Source organism: Pantherophis guttatus, chromosome 2, assembly GCF_059756535.1.
Source record: "Pantherophis guttatus breed Tessera chromosome 2, ASM5975653v1, whole genome shotgun sequence".
Taxonomy (NCBI): Eukaryota; Metazoa; Chordata; class Lepidosauria; order Squamata; family Colubridae; genus Pantherophis; species Pantherophis guttatus.
In genome coordinates, this window is record NC_142064.1 from 261,963,860 (window position 1) to 261,981,086 (window position 17,227).

Genomic DNA, 17,227 nt, shown 5'->3' on the forward strand with positions numbered 1-17,227 from the left:
TCAATTTTTATTACCCATTTACTGGAACTTCAGGCTATTTCAAGGCAGTATTTCCCTTTTTTCATGTTTTTCAAGCCTTTCCCCACATGCACAATATATCCCTTTTCCCCCCATCAACTTCCTCCTTCAAGTTCTGCATGGCAGTTCCAGGCTGGTACAGCGATTCTGAACTGTCAGCATCCAATCCGGAAAACAACAACAGATCACAGATCCATTTCTGTTCCTTGTCAATCTGTGACTTGTTGGTATCAGCAGATTATTTCACAGGCCATTTTAAGAGCAACAGCTGATCACTCAGCCAGCCAGTGTTTTCAGAAGTGCAGGAAGAGCCTGCAGAAACTCTGTGGCTAATTTTTAATTCTGGCTTGAAGAGAACGGCTGGCTGGCAAACTATCGTTTATCCCAAACCAGGCAGTGAAGAGGAAAGAAACAGTGCATCTGAACTTGAGGATTTCATATCTCAAGCAAGTCAGATCTTGTCTTAGCCTGGTTTTATAACAGAATAACAGAGTTGGAAGGCACCTTGGTAGTCTTCTAGTTCAGGGGTCTGCAATCTTAAACACTCAAAGAGCCATTTGGGCCCGTTTCCCACAAAAAAAAAAAAAAACCCGTTACGAACCGGCAGTAAAGGTAAGTAGAACCCACCCCTGGTGGGTTTCTACCGGTTCGCCCGGATTCAGGACAAGAAGTAATGGATGGAAACTGATCAAGGAGAGAAGCAACCTAGAACTAAGGAGAAATTTCCTGATAATTAGAACAATTAACCAGTGGAATCATTTGCCTTCAGAAGTTTTGGGTGCTCCATCACTGGAGGCTTTTAAGAAAAGATGGGATAGCCATTTGTCTGAAATGATATTGGGTCTCCTGCTCGAGCTGGGGGGGTTGGACTAGATGACCTCCAAGACCCCTTCCAATTTAATTTAATTAAATTAAATTAACTTAATTATATATGCTGCCCCTCTCCGAAGACTCAGGGCGGCACAACTCTGTGAGTGAATCCATTTCTTTTCTCTCCTAGGGGTGGAACATGCAATCTTCCCAGATTCCAGTCTTACCTTCAAGGTCACATCTTGCACAAATTTTTTGGACTCAACAGACTGAAGGCTGAATGGTGTTTGTTCAGAACATTTTTGTCCGGTCAACTCATTTTGGAAAAAGACACTGCCCTTGAGCCCCGATGGAGCGTCGTCAACCTGAAGCACAATCCGCACCTCTGCTCCCACTGTCACCACGCTGGGGGCAACTATCACCAATCTGCAGCATCGGGGAAGAGCAAGAATATTTCATAGCGAGGGCCATCAACTTCCTTCAACGTTTAAATTTTTGCAAGCTCGTCAAAAAAAGAAAAAAAGAAAAAAAATGGAAATTGGAAAAGAAGACCAGAGAAGCCAAAACTAATTAAGCCACATTAACACAAAGTGTGGAGCCTAACTGTGACTCACAAACAGATGGCTGGCATTCACACTGGGCAGGCATCGGGTGGGCATCTGAGATGCCTCCTGGAAGGGGCTGAGAACCCCAAATCCAGGGGTGAAATGCTCCGGTAGCGATGGTGGCGGGTGGTTCGGAGAACCGCTATCAAAAATCCCTGCCCCCCCCCCACATGCCCAGCTGAGCCACATGATCATCAGAGGCTTTTTTTTTTAACTTTTCAAAGCATTTTTTCTACAACCTCTTCCGACGAAAAAATGCTTTTAAAAATAAAAAAAAGCCTCTGATGATCGCGCGGCTCAGCTGGAATCCTCAGAGGCTTTTCAAAGCATTTTTTTCTGCAACCTCTTGGCCAAAGAGGTGGTTAAAAAAATGCTTTGAAAAGTCTCTGACGATCCCAGCTGAATTGCCTGATTGGCAGAGAGGTATTTTTTAAAAAGCCTCTCTGACGATCCCAGCTGAGTTGCCTGATTGGCAGAGGCTTTTCAAAGCATTAGAAAAAATGCTTTGAAAAGTTAAAAAAAAAAAAAGTTGGCCACGCCCACCCAGTCACATTACCCCCCAAGCCACGCCCACAGAACAGGTAGTAACAAATTTTACATTTCACCCATGCCCAAATCCCTTTAGGACAGATGTGGCATTGTGGTAACAATGTGGTGAAGGTTTGTGAGGCAAACCTTTAATGGCACTGAGGGCCACCCTTAACATTTCTGGAGAACAGCTGAGTGCAATGATGCAACACCATTGTGACACAGATTGGCTGAGCTATTTTCTGGCATTGGCATAGCATTTACATGTTTTTGTCCCTTTACTTTTTAAAGGACATCAAATTCTTACACAACAGCTTTTGTGTACTCGGAAGGAGGGAAAAAACAGCTCAGTCAATTTCCATACTTAAATGGAACCACATTTTGGCATTTGAGTGACCACCAACCAATTTAATTTTCACATTCACATTTACATTTTTATCAGTTCACCAGTTTAACTTGGTGAGCTCCTGACAATTGCATTTGGGTTTTATCACACTGAATAATTACATGTGGTCCTCGACTTACAACTGTCTGTTTAGTGACCGGTCAAAGTTACCACAGCACTGAAAAAAAGTGACTTGTTCTGACTGTTTTTCATACTTAGGACTGTTTTTATTGGTTTATTTATTGGTTCGATTTATGTGCCGCCCTTCTCTGGAGATTCAGGGCGGCTTACAATGCGTTAAGCAATAGCCTTCATACTTTTGTATATACCTGCTTAGTAGGGCTTTCGGCCCCACCCCCCAAGTGGTGTTCTTTTTTATACAAAGTCAGCTTATTGCCCCCATAATCCGGGTCCTCATTTTACCTACCTCGAAAGGATGGAAGGCTGAGTCAACCTTGAGCCTGGTGAGATGTGAACTTGCAGTATTTGCAGGCAGATGGTGCTACTTAACAGCACTTTAGTCTGCTGCGCCACCAAGGCTCTGTTGCCGCATCCCCGTCGTCATGTCATCAAAATGTGGACGCTTAGCAACTAATTCATATTTATGACGGTTGCAGTATCCACGGGGTCACATGATCCTGTTTGCGACCTTCTGATAAGCAAAGTCAGTGGGGAAGCCAGATTCATTGAACAGTCTTGCTACGAATTTAGCAACTGCTGTGATTCACTTAACAGTTGTGGCCAGAAAGGTCGTAAAGTGGAATAAAACTCAATTAACAACTGTCTTGCTTAACAACAGAAATGTTGGGCTCAGTTGTGGTCATAAGTCAAGGACTAATTGTATCACTAATCTTATCTTTTAAGTCAAGAACATTTATTAAGGCGCCAGTTGCAAGGCAACACAAATCTTTAACAAAGCTCACTTTTTACCTCAGTCCATTGGAAAACTTGTCCATTAATTCTTATCCTTTATGTTTTCTTTGCTAACAAGAAAGCAGTTTGTATAAAAATGGTTCCTTTTATCTCCATGGCTGCTCTATTTACTGACAGCCTTTGATAAACAAGTTAGTCTAAGGCTTTTTAAAAATCCAAGTATACACTGCTGACAGTTACCTCCATTCACTCTCAAAAAACCTCAGGAGATTGGGAAGGAAACAACAACTTTTAACTTTGCAGAGTACATGCTGGTCCTCTTATTTATTTATATTTCTTCTTTTTTAGTTGTCACAATCAAGAGATTCTTGACGTGTTACAACATCAACCATAAAATGTCTGCAGTAATTTTACATAGCCGTAAACAATAATTAAACACAGATAAGATCATAAAACAGCCCAATCAAAAAGTCATAAAGATATATAGTGATATCCAAGGGTTTTTTTCCCACCCCTTCTAAGGCTTAGGAATTTTAAGTAAGTTTTTGGGACTTTGGGGGAGGTATGGCAACCTGTTTTGCAGAGCTGACAATCATGGCAAAGATCAAGAAATTGATGAGAAGACCAGTTCCTTGGAATCTCTCCTGAAATGGAAAAGATGGGAGATTGCCCAGATGTGCTCCGGATGGCTGGTCCTCTCAAAGAGACCACAAAACAGTGATTTTCTGTGTGTTTGAGCAGCAGAAACAATGGGATTAGCCATCTCACTTGCAATTGCTGCGGAGATTTTCTGAAATTGCCTATTAACTATTCTAAAGCTATTAGAAACCTTCAGGAAGACAGGTTTGAAAAATCTTCATTGGGTGAATTTACTTCAAGCTACGAAGAACTCAGTATAATGGGCTACGAAAAAATTAAGAGAAATCAAATCCTATGACAACATTTAAATGAAAATTGGTAGAAGTAAAAGGAAGGCATATAAAACTGGTTTATTTGATTGAGGTTTGAATAAGATACTATATATTGCTACTTCTGGGCTTTCTGCTGATACCAGGACTAAAAAGATACCATAGATAGAATATGAGATTAAAAAGTAATTGTTGGGGGTGTTAATTTTTTTTATACTTGCAACAAAATTTGGAAGAGATTTCTTTATAAACTTTTCTGTTTATTACATTTTTTTTCTTCTCTGTTCTCTTTTTCTCCTTTCTCTTCACTTTTTAAAAGTTTAGTTTGTATTAGATTTTGCTATTATTATAAGGCAAATGCTCAATAAAATTGTACTTTTTTTTTTTAAAAAAGGAATCTTTATCAAGTTTTTAAATTTTTCTTCTAGTGCTTATAATTTTTTTTAATTACCATTTTTAGCTATAATTCATGGCTGACATTTCCAAAATCTTCCCTAAATCTCTCTTTAAAAAAAAAAAATGGTAGCCTTTTGCAATCCTCTTGGCTTGAGCTGGATTTGTGGGACAAGATGCATATTTTTGCTAGCCAGTCAGCAAGTTGACATTTGGCAAAACATTTGGGTGGATGCTCTCAAAACATAGTCTCTCTAAAAAGTCCTAGAATTATTATTGTCTGACTATCTATATTTCCCCACTATTTCTCTTGTTATGGTAGCCTTTTGGCTTGGCCCTAATTATCAAGCTTCTTCACTCAATGCTGGTCAGTATATCACTGGCTGCTTTTAAGAAAGATCTAAAGCATGCTGGCTGGGGAATTCTGGGAGTTGAAGTCCCCACCTCCTTAAGTTGCCAAGCTTGAAAAAAATATTGATCTAAAAACTCACATTAAATTTAAATTTAAAGGTACACGGCAGTATGGTAGTTAGTAAAATGAAATGGTAGGGCTGTTTTGTGATAGGTAGTCATTAACTTATGACCACAATTGACCCCCAACTTTTCTGTTGCTAACTGAAGTTAAGTTGAGTTTTGCCCCATTTCACGATTTTTCTTGCCAGAGTTGTGAAGTGAATCGTCGCAGTTGGTAAGTTAGAAACATGGTTGTTAAGTGAAGCTGGTTTCCCCACTGACTTTGCTTGTCAGAAGGTTGCAAAAAGAGGTTCATATGACTCCGGAACACTTCAACCATCATAATTATGAGTCAGTTGCCAAGCATCTGAATTTTGATCACCTGACCCTGGAGATGCCGCAATGGTCATAAGTATGAAAAATGGTCCTAAGTCACTTTTTCCAGTGATGTTGTAACTCTGAATGGTCCACTAAAAGAACTGTTGTAAATCCAGGACTACCTGTACCTCAGATAGAGCAGTTGTCAGGTATATTTGTGTACGATTTTATAGCTATATGGCTGTGATTTTTACATGATAAGAAAGATATTCTGATGCATACTAAACTCGTTACTTTTGCATAATTTTTATTTGGTAATTTTGAATGCGTTTGGACTGTGTTCAGACAGGATGTCAGATAAACCTATTTCTTTTTGTTTATTTGGTTGATCTTTGCTTGGCCCAACAGGGAAAGCCAAAAATTGTAATCTAACACAGCTGTAGAATACAGCTATATTTAATCTAATCTACCAGGGCACAAAGTATACAGATATGCATACACACACATACAAACACACACACACACAAATCCATAGACATGTATGCAAAATCAGGCAAGTTCTCTCCCTTCGAAGATATGGTTGCAATCTATCAAATGCTGTTTATGGACTGGATTTATGGTCTTTCCATTCAAAACAAACAAGAAGCTTTCAAGGACCAGAGAGTGCGGTTTCCACAATTTCGCAATATTGATGTTGGCTGAATTGTAGACATTCCGATGCTTCCAATCCCCCCCCCCCCGCCACTCCTTCCTAACTTCAAAGTCCTTTATACCAGTATCCATTCTGGACTTTTCAAAATTGCTTAAACTCCGATTTACACATTGGATTAGATGAGGATTAATATATATATATATATATATATATATATATATATATATATATATATATATATATATATATATATCCATGAAACAAATTTAAGGCCTTGTTTATTGCTTTGGAAGCTTGTTAAACATTAAGGCCGAGATTCCTGCTACCCTTTTTCCCGAAAATAAGACATCCCCTGATAATAAGCCCAATTGGGCTTTTGAGCGCATGTGCTAAAATAAGCCCCCCCTGAAAATAAGCCCTCCCCGAAAATATTAGGGTTAGGGAGACAGAGCTGGAAATCAGGTAAGATGGCAAGAGGAGCCCCGTCTTGCTCCACGCACCCCAAAATAATAAGACCTCCCCGAAAATAAGGCCAAGTGCTTATTTCGGGGTTCAAAAAATATAAGACAGGATCTTATTTTTGGGGAAACATGTAAATTGGAGGTCTGTTTACTCCAAGTAGAACCTGCCCACTCAAAGTATGCCCAACAATAAGAGATGGTGTGAGTAAAAAGGGAGGGGGTGCGGATGATAGGTTTTCTTAGTTGCGGTCCCTGAAAAGGAGTGAAGGCTTTTTCTTTTCACCACCCCTGTTCTGCTTTAGATGGACAGTGTCATGGGCTGGAGAAACTAACCAAGATGATCAGTGATGGGTTTCAAAAATTTTTACTACCGGTTCTGTGGGTATGGCTTGGTGGGTGTGGCTTGGTGGGCGTGGCAGGGGAAGGATACTGTAAAATCTCCATTCCCTCCCCAATCCAGGGGAAGGATACTGTAAAATCTCCATTTCCTCCCCAATCCAGAGGAAGGTTACTGCAAAATCCCCATTTCCTCCCAATCAGCTGGGACTTGGGAGGCAGAGAATAGATGGGGGTGGGGCCAGTCAGAAGTTTACTACCGTTTCTCCAAACAACTAAAAATTTCCGCTACCGGTTCTCCAGAACTGGTCAGAACTTGCTGAAACCCACCTCTGAAGGTGATGTTGCTTACTGTGGGTTTACAGGCAGACCTCGACTTACAACAGTTCCTTTAGTGACCCTTCGAAGTTAAAACGGCACTGAAAAAAGTGACCGATGACTGTTTTTCACACTTACGACTGTTGTAGCATCCCCATGATCATGTGATCAGAATTTGAATGCTTGGCAACTGACAAGTATTTATGAGGGTTGCAGTGTGCCGGGGTCATCTGATTACCGTTTGAAAACTTCTGACCAGCAAAGTCAACAGAGAAACCAGATTCACTTAACAGAGTTCTGCCCCAGCTACGGACCCCAAAGGACGCAGCACACACAAAGTCTGTACAAACCTTAGTTTACTAAAATAAAATCAGGGTTTTTTTCAAACAAAGGCTGTTAATTAAATTTCTTAACAGCCTGCAAGAATCTAAAGAATAAATAATCTTAATCTTACTAGGATTGGCAGAAAGCCCAGAAGCAATTTGCAGGAAGCTGATAAGATAAGCAAGAGAAGACATGAAGGTATGTGAACTAAGTTGTTTCCTGCAAATTGCTTCAGTCAGCGTTCCTCCTTAAATAGGTTAAGGGAGTGGCCAATTAGCCCCAAGCCTTATTCTCAAGGAGAGCTCCTCCTGAGGAGCCACTCCTGCCTTTTGGCAGCTCTGCGCATCCGTGCATCGAGAAGAGGCTCCTCCTCTTCGTCCTCTTCACTTAAGGGACCATCTGGAGGTTCTGAAGGCCCTGGTTGAATCCCCACCTCTGGCACCACATCTTCTCCAGCCTCCTCATTGTCCGACTCGAGTGCCAGCTGCACAGGCTGCTAGCACAGCACACCAGCCTCCTCGCTGTCTGAATCAGCCACCAGCCGCACAGGCCGCGTACGGGCCACAACAAACAGCCATGTTGCTAACTTAACAAAGGCAGTGAGTCACTTACAGTAACTGTCTCGCTTAGCAACAGAAATGTTGGGCTCCATTGTGGTCGTAAGTCGAAGACTACCTGTATTTATTTCTAATCTTTTATGATCTTCTATGATAGTAAACTAGGCCCTGGATATTCTTACTCCTGTCGCCACGCTCTCTCCATTATCCCCAATCTGGTTCTGGGGCTGTCAGGGTGGAACTCAGTCAGGGTCTCTTGTGGCTAAAGAGGGATGAGAATATGGGTGGGTCTCCCCACTCGTGATCCAGCACCTTTCACATCACCACGATGTAAAAAAGGTGTGGAGACTCTAGAAAGAGTGCAGGGAAGAGCAACAAAGATGATTAGGGGACGGGAGGCTAAAACATATGAAGAACAGTTGCTGGAATTGGGTATGTCTAGTTTAATGAAGAGAAGGACCAGGGGAGACATGATAGCAGTGTTCCAATATCTCAGGGGTTGCCACAAAGAAGAGGGAGGCAAACTATTCTCCAAAGCACCTGAGGGCAGGACAAGAAGCAAAGGGTGGAAACTAATCAAGGAGAGAAGCAACCTAGAACTATGGAGAAATTTCCTGACAATCAGAACAATTAACCAGTGGAACAACTTGCCTCCAGAAGTTGTGAATGCTCCAACACTGGAAGTTTTTAAGAAGAGATTGGACAAGCATTTGTCTGAAATGATATAGGGCCGTGATGGCGAACCTATGACACGTGTGCCACAGGTAGCACGCGGAGCCATATCTGTGGGCACGTGAGCGTTGCCCTAGATCAGCTCCAGCACGGCTATGCATGCCGGACAGCTGATTTTTTGCCTCCTGGGCCCACCAGAAGTTGGGAAATGAGTGTTTTCAGCCTTCGGAGGGCCTGCGGGGGAGGGAGGTTGTTTTCGCTCTCCCTAGTCTCCTAGAAAGCCTCTGGAGCCTGGGGAGGGTGAAAAATGGGCCTACCGGGCCCACTGTGCCATCACATGCCATAAGCGGGGGGAGTGCGGGGGGGTCATGCACGCATGCGCGCAGGGGCAGGGCACATTGAATTATGGGTGTGGGCATGCACGCAACCCCCCCACACTCTCCCACGCTTTTGGCACGCAATGGCAAAAATGTTAGCCATCACTGGTATAGGGTTTCCTGCCTGAGCAGGGGGTTGGACTAGAAGACCTCCAGGGTCCCTTGCAATTCTGTTATTCTAAATTCTAAACCTCATAATAGTTGTTAAGAGAACCCTGCAGTTGTTCAGCGAATGTGGGCTTCCCCGTTGAATTTGTCAGAAGCCAGCTGAGAAGATTGCTAATGGCAATCAGATGATGCTGCAACTCACTGATTGGCAAGTTTGATGTTGGGATCGTGGAGACGCTGTCACCGTTGTAAGTATGAAGACCGGTTAGGAGTCACTTTTTTTCCACAACTTCGACCGGTTGCTAAATATATGGTTGTAAGGCAAGGACTATCTGTATTTTCCTGTTTGCATTCATGACTTAATAATAAGCTACAACTCCTCCAGCACAACCTTATGTTTCACGAGCCTTGTTTAAACAATCCTATAGTGGCGTGTTTCTCTTTTTTATTTTTTTTAATTGAAGCTTGCAATAATATAAAATACAAATAGAAACAAAGGGGTAGGGAGAAAGAAAAGAAAGGGAAAGGCTGCAAGGTAAAAGGAGAAGAAAAAATAGCTAGGACTTCCAACTTCGCCACGGGAAGCTTTCAAGAAGAGACTGGACTGCCACCTGTCAGAAATGGTGCAGGGTTTCCTGCTTGGGCGGGGGGTTGGACTAGATGACCTACAAGGTCCCTTCCAACTCTGTTATTCTGTTGTTCTGAAACTTTTTTTTGGTGCAGTGGAATACAAAGTGCTGTCACAATCTCAACTTTTCACCTTACATGTTTAGTAAGTGCTAGCCATTTCTATAATAGCACATTAATCTAATCATCGAAACCTAAAATCAAAGTTTCATTTTTTGTTTGTTCGTTTTGAGTATAAAGTCCAGAAGTGGTTTCCAAGTACAAACAAAATTCGATAAATTCTTTTTATTCTTTAGTTAGAGCAGTTAAATTTTGCCATCTCTCTGCAGTTTCTAGCTCTCTGGGCTATTTTTAAGATGTGTGGACGTGGCTGGCTGGGGAATTCTGGGAGTTGGAAGTCCACATATCTTAAATTTGCCAAAGTTGAGAAATGGTGGATTCGAACAGAGCTTCCTAGCTTCTTAGCCTCAGGAAAACTCAGCCATATCCAGAGATTGTTTAGACAGCTAGCTCTGTTCAGCCGGAGATCGTAGTGCAGGCTGGCTGATTCATAAGTCACATGAAAGCAGCTCCTTTATGGTGGTTATTGCAATGTGTGAACCAGTCCTTGACAATGTTTGTATAACAGATGAGCTATGGTTTGTTTAACCTTTGTTTAACTGAAAAAGTAATACATTGGCTGGGTTCATGTATTGTACCAGTTTATTCTGGTGGTTTGTGCAATATGATGGTGACCAGGTTATCTCACTAGAATACAGGAAGTCCTGGATTTATGACAACTGAGCCAAAAATTTCCATTGCTAAGCAAGACAGTTTTAAGTTTTGCCCCATTTTATAACCTTTTCTTGCCACAGTTATTAAATGAATCACTGCCGTTGTTAAGCTAGTAACGCAGAACCGGTTTGGTGATGTCATATCGTCACCGCTACTGGCTCTGGGGAACCGGGCTGAACCGGGTGGAACCCACCACTGAACCCGCTGCCCAAGCAGGAGACCCTACATCTGCCTCTACCTTGATCGTACGACCACAGGATTACTGTAAAGGTCATAAGTGTGAAAAATGTTCCTCAAGTCATTTTTTTTTTCAGTACCGTTGTAACTTTGAACTGTTGCTAAACAAATGGTTGTAAGTTGAGGACTACCTGCAAAATAAGAAAATAAAATACATGGCAATGCATGAAACCTCTCGGCTGCCAATAGATTGAACCCCTCAGGAATCAGAGGCATTTTAAGGAGGAAAAGAGGGTTTTTTAAAGCTACCATTTTGCTTCTTAAATTCTTAAATCAAAAAAATTAATAATTCTTAAACAGGTCCTGTTGGGACAGAGGAATTGTAAAACTATTGGGGGTAACTTCCCTGCCAACCAAAGCCACACATTCTTTGTCCCAACAAAGTTTTTAAAAAAGAAATTGTTTATTTCGTTTTCATTATCTAAACATACACAGTAACATTCTAATACTTGTTCATTTTAAAAGTCTTATTTAAATGCCCTGATGGTAACAACGCATCACATACTTCCTGCTATGCAAAAAAAAAAAAAAAAGAAAAAAAGACAGAAACCTTGAAAAGGTTGCATAATAATAATACTAACAATTGCAACAATGTTCAGTTCGATTTTGAAATTGTATTTTAAAGGAAAGACAAAGCATGTGTAGTGTTCATGTAGCTAGAACAGGTTTCCTAACAAGCTTTTTTTCCCAGCCTTCCTTAAGCAAAATCAAAGAGAGTTTAAGTCAAGTGAAAACAGAAAAAGCAGAGGCTGAATTTAGGAACTCACAGCATGCAAGTGGATTTAAATAAAATAAAAGTCGCAGTCTCTTTTAGGACTTTGCCCCCCGAGACTTTACCTCAGAGGGAAGCAGAAACCAATAGGTAAAGGTTTACTTAGCAAAATTGGGCAAAGGCTGTAAGAGGGATTTGATATGCTGGGGATGGTCTTTGCTGTGCTAAAACAGCAGCTTGCTGATGAGAATTATAACTGAGGAAGAAAAGCTGGTATTTTTGCTGGACTTTACCCACCTTGGTGCTTGATGGCTGATCGCTATCAAAACTCCCATCCATGATAGCCAAAGAAGGAACCGGTTTTGAGAGGACATCTCTGGACCACGTCTGCCCTGTCCGATGCTTTCTTCAGCTCTGGCCAAGACTGCGAGAGGATTTTGCAATTAATTGCTGGGATAAGCATGGGGAGGGGAGACAGTGCGTGAGTCAGATAACTTGGAAGATTTCCAGCTGAAAAGAAAGCAAAACTTAGCAAGAGCTACGAAACTCAGCCTGGCTGCCCAATGAATTCAGTCCAATTCTATTTGAGCTCTCCAGTTGGAGCTGTCTCAAAAAACCTCAGGTTTGATGGAATTGAATAATGCTCCCTTCTGTCCCAGTTGGCTGAGGGTGATGCAGGGGTGAAATCCAGCAGGTTCTGACAGGTTCTGGAGAACCGGTAGCGGACATTTTGAGCAGTTCGGAGAACCGGTAGTGGAAATTTTGAGCGGTTCAGAGAACCGGCAAATGCCACCTCTGGCTGGCCCCAGAGTGGGGTGGGAATGGAGCTTTTCCAATATCCTTCTCCCAGGAGTGGGGTGGGAATGGAGATTTTGCAGTATCCTTCCCCTGCCACGCCCATCAAGCCACACCATACCCACCAAGCCTTGCCCACAGAACCAGTAGTAAAAAAATTTGGATTTCACCACTGGGATGATGGGAGCTGTAGTCCAACTCAAAGGTGGCAGTTTATGCTGCATCCTAAGGCTACCTGCGCACCTTGCCCTTAGTTATGGCTTGTTTAATCGTGGTTCATCAAACAAACCATCATGGGATTGGTTGGCTCAGCACATGAAGCCATAAACCAGAGTTTCAAAATCCTTCCAATGAGTTATGTTCAAGTTTAATTCAAATCAACCACAGTTTGACTTATTCCAGTTGCTGGCTTGTGATTTAGTGTCACATATGAACAGACTCAGTTCTGGTTTAAAATTGATTTAGTTATTTAAAAGCTGGCTTGATGCAATTCTGGTTGTGTACAATGTACTACCAGTAATTACCTTCAATGAAGTGTAGGAAGTTAGCACCCACCCCTTTCCTGGAAGAGTGAAATATTTTAGGAAATATGAAAAAAGGCAGAATATTATATTTCCCTGGATGAAAAATGGAGAAGCATATTTTACAGACAAAGCAGCTCCCACCTTCCTGCCCCCCACCCTTTGTCAATGGGCCAGAGGCAGAAACCCAGTCCTTTGTCAAAGGACATTTGCAACACAATAGCAACAGAAACTAACACAATGGGCCCCATCTAGCAACCAAAACTCACCACGTGACCTGGGAAGCACATGTGACCATCAACCAGCAAGGCTAGCTAAGACCCCCACCCCCAATTAGGATACTGTTTTGGGGGCCCAGGAAATGTAAAGCCAGAGAGAGCATAAAAACCCGAGGATTTACTGTATCTGCCCTTTTTTTCTGTTCAGGAACTCAAGCCATGTGATCCTGTCCACCATTAAACCATCTTTCCAAGCAGTCTCCATGTTTCCAGTGTCTTTTTCCCCACTTGGAACAGAACCTAGAAGGAGATTTCTTCCAACAGAAGTTCATTAGATTGCAACTCAGTGGGTCAGATGAAGCCAAAGTATGGTTTGTTAATGATCTGTTGCTATGTATATTCAAGCCCTCTTAACCTTTTTAACAGTGTTTAAAAAACTTGGCAGTTTTAAGATGTGTGGACTTCAACTCCCAGAATTCCCCCAGCCAGCAAACTGGCTACGGGAATCCGGGGAATTGAAGTCCACACCAGGGGTGAAATCCAGCAGGTTCTGACAGGTTCTGGAGAACTGGTAGTGGATATTTTGAGCAGTTCGGAGAACCGCCAAATACCACCTCTGGCTGGCCCCAGAGTGGGGTGGAAATGGAGATTTTGCAATATCCTTCCCCCAGGAGTGAGGTGGGAATGGGGATTTTGCAGTATCCTTCCCCTGGAGTGGGGTGGGAATGGGGATTTTGCAGTATCCTTCCCCTGGAGTGGGGTGGGAATGGAGATTTTCCAGTATCCTTCCCCTGCGAGGCCCACCAAGCCATACCACGCCCACCAAGCCCACAGAACCGGTAGTAAAAAAATTTGGATTTCACCACTGTGTCACACATCTTAAAGTGGCCAAATCTGAAAAAAAAAAAAACAGCTTCAGCATGACGTGAGAACCAGTCCATCAAATCAAACCAAACCTTTTACTTCTCCCCTTCTCTCGTCAGCTTTCTTTCATTTACACCTGGTATTAATATGGATTAGTAACTTGGAACTGTAACTTTCAAGGAGTTCGGCCTGGGTCATGAGGACTTTCAGCTGTACCCAGGGTGGAGAGACAATAACATCCAAGCAACAATCAAGATAATCTTGAGCGATGGTGGAGAAATAGGGAAATTCCCTGCAATAAAAGAGAGCTTGAGTCATTCCAGCAGATCAGCCAAGGTCTGGTTGTTATTCTGAGGGCTGTGAAAAATAAACTAAGCTTGATGATTGAGTAAAATACAAGTTGATAAGGAAAACAAACTTTCGTCTAGTTGCTTGTAAACATTTTATTTGCGCGTCTGCTGGGATGGTCAGAAACTCAAGAGGACAGTTGATTAAACCGTGTGATTAAAGCTTTAATCATATTGCTGCAGTCATTACCCTGACTTTGTTGATCATACCCTGTGGATATCCCTCAACAATGCAACTATGCCTGGGTGACATTAGAACAATTAAATCAGTGGGATGGCTTGCCTCCAGAAGTTGTGGGAGCTCCAACACTGGAGGAGTTTAAGAAGAGATTGGACAATCATTTGTCTGAAATGGTATAGCGCTGTGATGGTGAACCTATGGCACACGGAGCCATATCAGTTGGCACGCAAGCTCAGCTGATTTTCAGGCCTTCTGGGCCCACCGGAAGTTGGGAAACAGGCTGTTTCTGGCCTCCGGAGGGCCTCTGGGGGTGGGGGGTGGGGAAGGCCCATTTTTTGCTCTCTCCAGGCTCCTAGAAAGGCTCTGGAGCCTGGGGAGAGTGAAAGACGGGCCTTCCGGTCCCACAGGAAGTTGGCAAACAGGCAGTTTCCAGCCTCCGGAGGGCCCCCAGGGAGGTGGGAAAGGCTGTTTTCGCCCTCCCTCAGGCTCCTAGAAAGCCTCTGGACCCACTGTGCCATTGTGTGCCAAAAGCGGGGTGTGTGTGCAGGGGGGGTCGCACACACATGTGTGGGAGGTGAGGGGGCATAGAATTATGGGTGTGGGCATGCATGCGGTCGCTCCCCGCGCTCCCCCCGCTTTTGGCACGCGATGGCAAAAAGGTTAGCCATCACTGGTATAGGGCCTTTGGGCCGTGGTCCACTCGTGGGCTGCGAGCTGTTTGTGTCGTCACGTGATGTATCAGGACTTTGTCCCCCTTTGCTAAACTGGGCGGGGCCAGCTGGTGATGCATTTGGCCCATGGGCAGTGAGTTTGACACCCCTGAACTAGAGGGATTTAAATTGCGTAAAAGAAACAGACCTAATAAAAGAGGAGGTGGAGTTGCACTATATATAAGAAATAACTACATCTCTATAGAAATAGACCACAACAATGATGAAAACTGTCTTGAATGCATTGGGGTCAATGTAAAAGGGGTGGGGGAAACGACATTGACATAGGTGTATACTATAGACCACCCAACCAACCAGAGGAAAGAGATGAACTTTTTGCTAATCAGCTAAGGTAGTGATGGCTAACCCTTTTCTCGTCGTGCATTGAAAGCCTGTGTACGTGAGCGCAACAGCGCGTGCATGTGCCGGCACCCATAATGCAATGTGCTCCCCCTGCACATGTGCCACAACTCCCCACACACCCCATGCCCCCCATGCATGCTCACGTGACTCCCCATGCTCCCCCCACCCCCCATACATGCATGCATGACCCCCCCAGCCCCCCATTTTTGGGCTAGCAGGCCTCCCGGCAGTCTCCTGGGCCCAAAAACGGGCCATGGGGTGGCACACTGTACCCCCATGCTCCGCCTCTGCCCCGTGCATGTGCGCGTGATCCTCGTCCCCCCTGCACATGTGCGTGCTCCCTCTGCGCATGCACATGTGTCTCCTGAATGCGTCCCGACCCTCCCCCACGCATCCCAGAAATCAGCTGGCCAGGGGGAGGCGTGCGTGCCCATGTATGGCGGAGCTGAGCTGGGGGACGGCTTGTGTGCCCACAGAGAGGGCTCTGTGTGCCAGTTGTGGCACGCGTGCCATAGGTTCGCCATCATGGAGCTAAGGTATGTAGGAAGCAAACCATCATAGTAATGGGGGGAACTTTAACTATCCTGACATCAACTGGCAGACCACCTCTGCACTAAAGGGACGATCGAGCAGTTCAACATGAGCTGGCTGTGTGATCCAGCTGTTAAGAAACTATCCTGAGATACATTAACCGGGACATAGAGTTATGGGAAGTGTTTTTCTCACTCTACCTTCTTTCTGCTTGAAATGTTGGGCCCTGACCTGGACACACACTTGAAAAAGAATGAAAGTGAATCGGTCATTAAGCAAATCCATTGTCTGCAATCTGTTGGTTTTTTTTTTTCTGGAAACCCATATAAATTATGTATCAGAGTCCGACTGTTGGAATTTTTAATCCAGGTGGTAACTACCTTTCTTCCATCATAATGAAATGATCACTAAGTGATTGGTTGAGGATCTCCTGACTTCCGGTTGGCGATTCGTGGCGAGACGGTGGAAGGAGAGCGATCTCCGCTCTTCAACCCCGGATTTCTTTGTGTTTTGGGGACCCATAGGGGCGCAAGAGCCTGGAGGGCATTGTGAACTAGAGAGGGAGTCTGGAGAGCAGCAAAGCGTGGGGCGAGCAATTGTCACTCGAACGGACGCCTCTGTTAACCCTGTAATGTCAAATGAGAGCAACTGCAGAGGTGGGTGGATGGATGGTAAGGGGTTAATGGTTTATCATTTCGGGTCAGTATTGATAGAACATCCAGTTGCAACAGAGAAAGGAGTTCCAGAAACTGTACCAATGTCCCGAAGGGCATAATAGGATGTGGTATTTACAAGCAGAAATGTCCACTTCCTCACATTAATTGAAGGCTGCGGTGTTCAGTTCCCCAGCTGTCCTTCTCCATTAGAGTGCCTTTTAATAACTGCATGCCAGGCAGAAATTCAACAGAGGCAGCTTCCCTAGGCTGACTGGTAGCAAACCTGAACTGAAACCCAGCTTTCTCCAACTCAAAGCCTCAATCTATGTGAAGGCTAAGTGATTGGGGAGCTAAGCAGATATACTTCAAAGGGGAATAATACAATAATGGAATTATAGAGTTGGAAGGGACCTTGGATGCAGTAGTGAAGCTCAATTTTTTTTACTACCAGTTCTGTGGGCGTGGCTTGGTGGGCGTGGCAGGGGAAGGATATTGCAAAATCTCCATTCCCACCCCACTCGGGGGCCAGCCAGAGGTGGTATTTGCCGGTTCTCCGAACTACTCAAAATTTCCACTACCGGTTCTCCAGAACCTG

The 17,227-nt window shown here is 43.7% G+C and overlaps 1 protein-coding gene across 1 annotated transcript in view; it reads right to left on the reverse strand.

Moving 5' to 3' along the window:
* LOC117667875 (complement C4-like) overlaps positions 1-11,876 on the reverse strand; it is a 104,193-nt gene extending 92,317 nt beyond the window's left edge. Inside the window, exons 1-2 of the mRNA XM_060693346.2 lie at positions 11,744-11,876; positions 1,056-1,254 (exon numbers count right to left, since the gene is read on the reverse strand). Of these exons, the coding sequence (XP_060549329.2) occupies positions 1,056-1,254; positions 11,744-11,820 (276 nt within the window). The 5' untranslated portion in view covers positions 11,821-11,876. The remainder of the gene's footprint in view (positions 1-1,055; positions 1,255-11,743) is intronic.
* Positions 11,877-17,227: the final 5,351 nt, after the last annotated feature.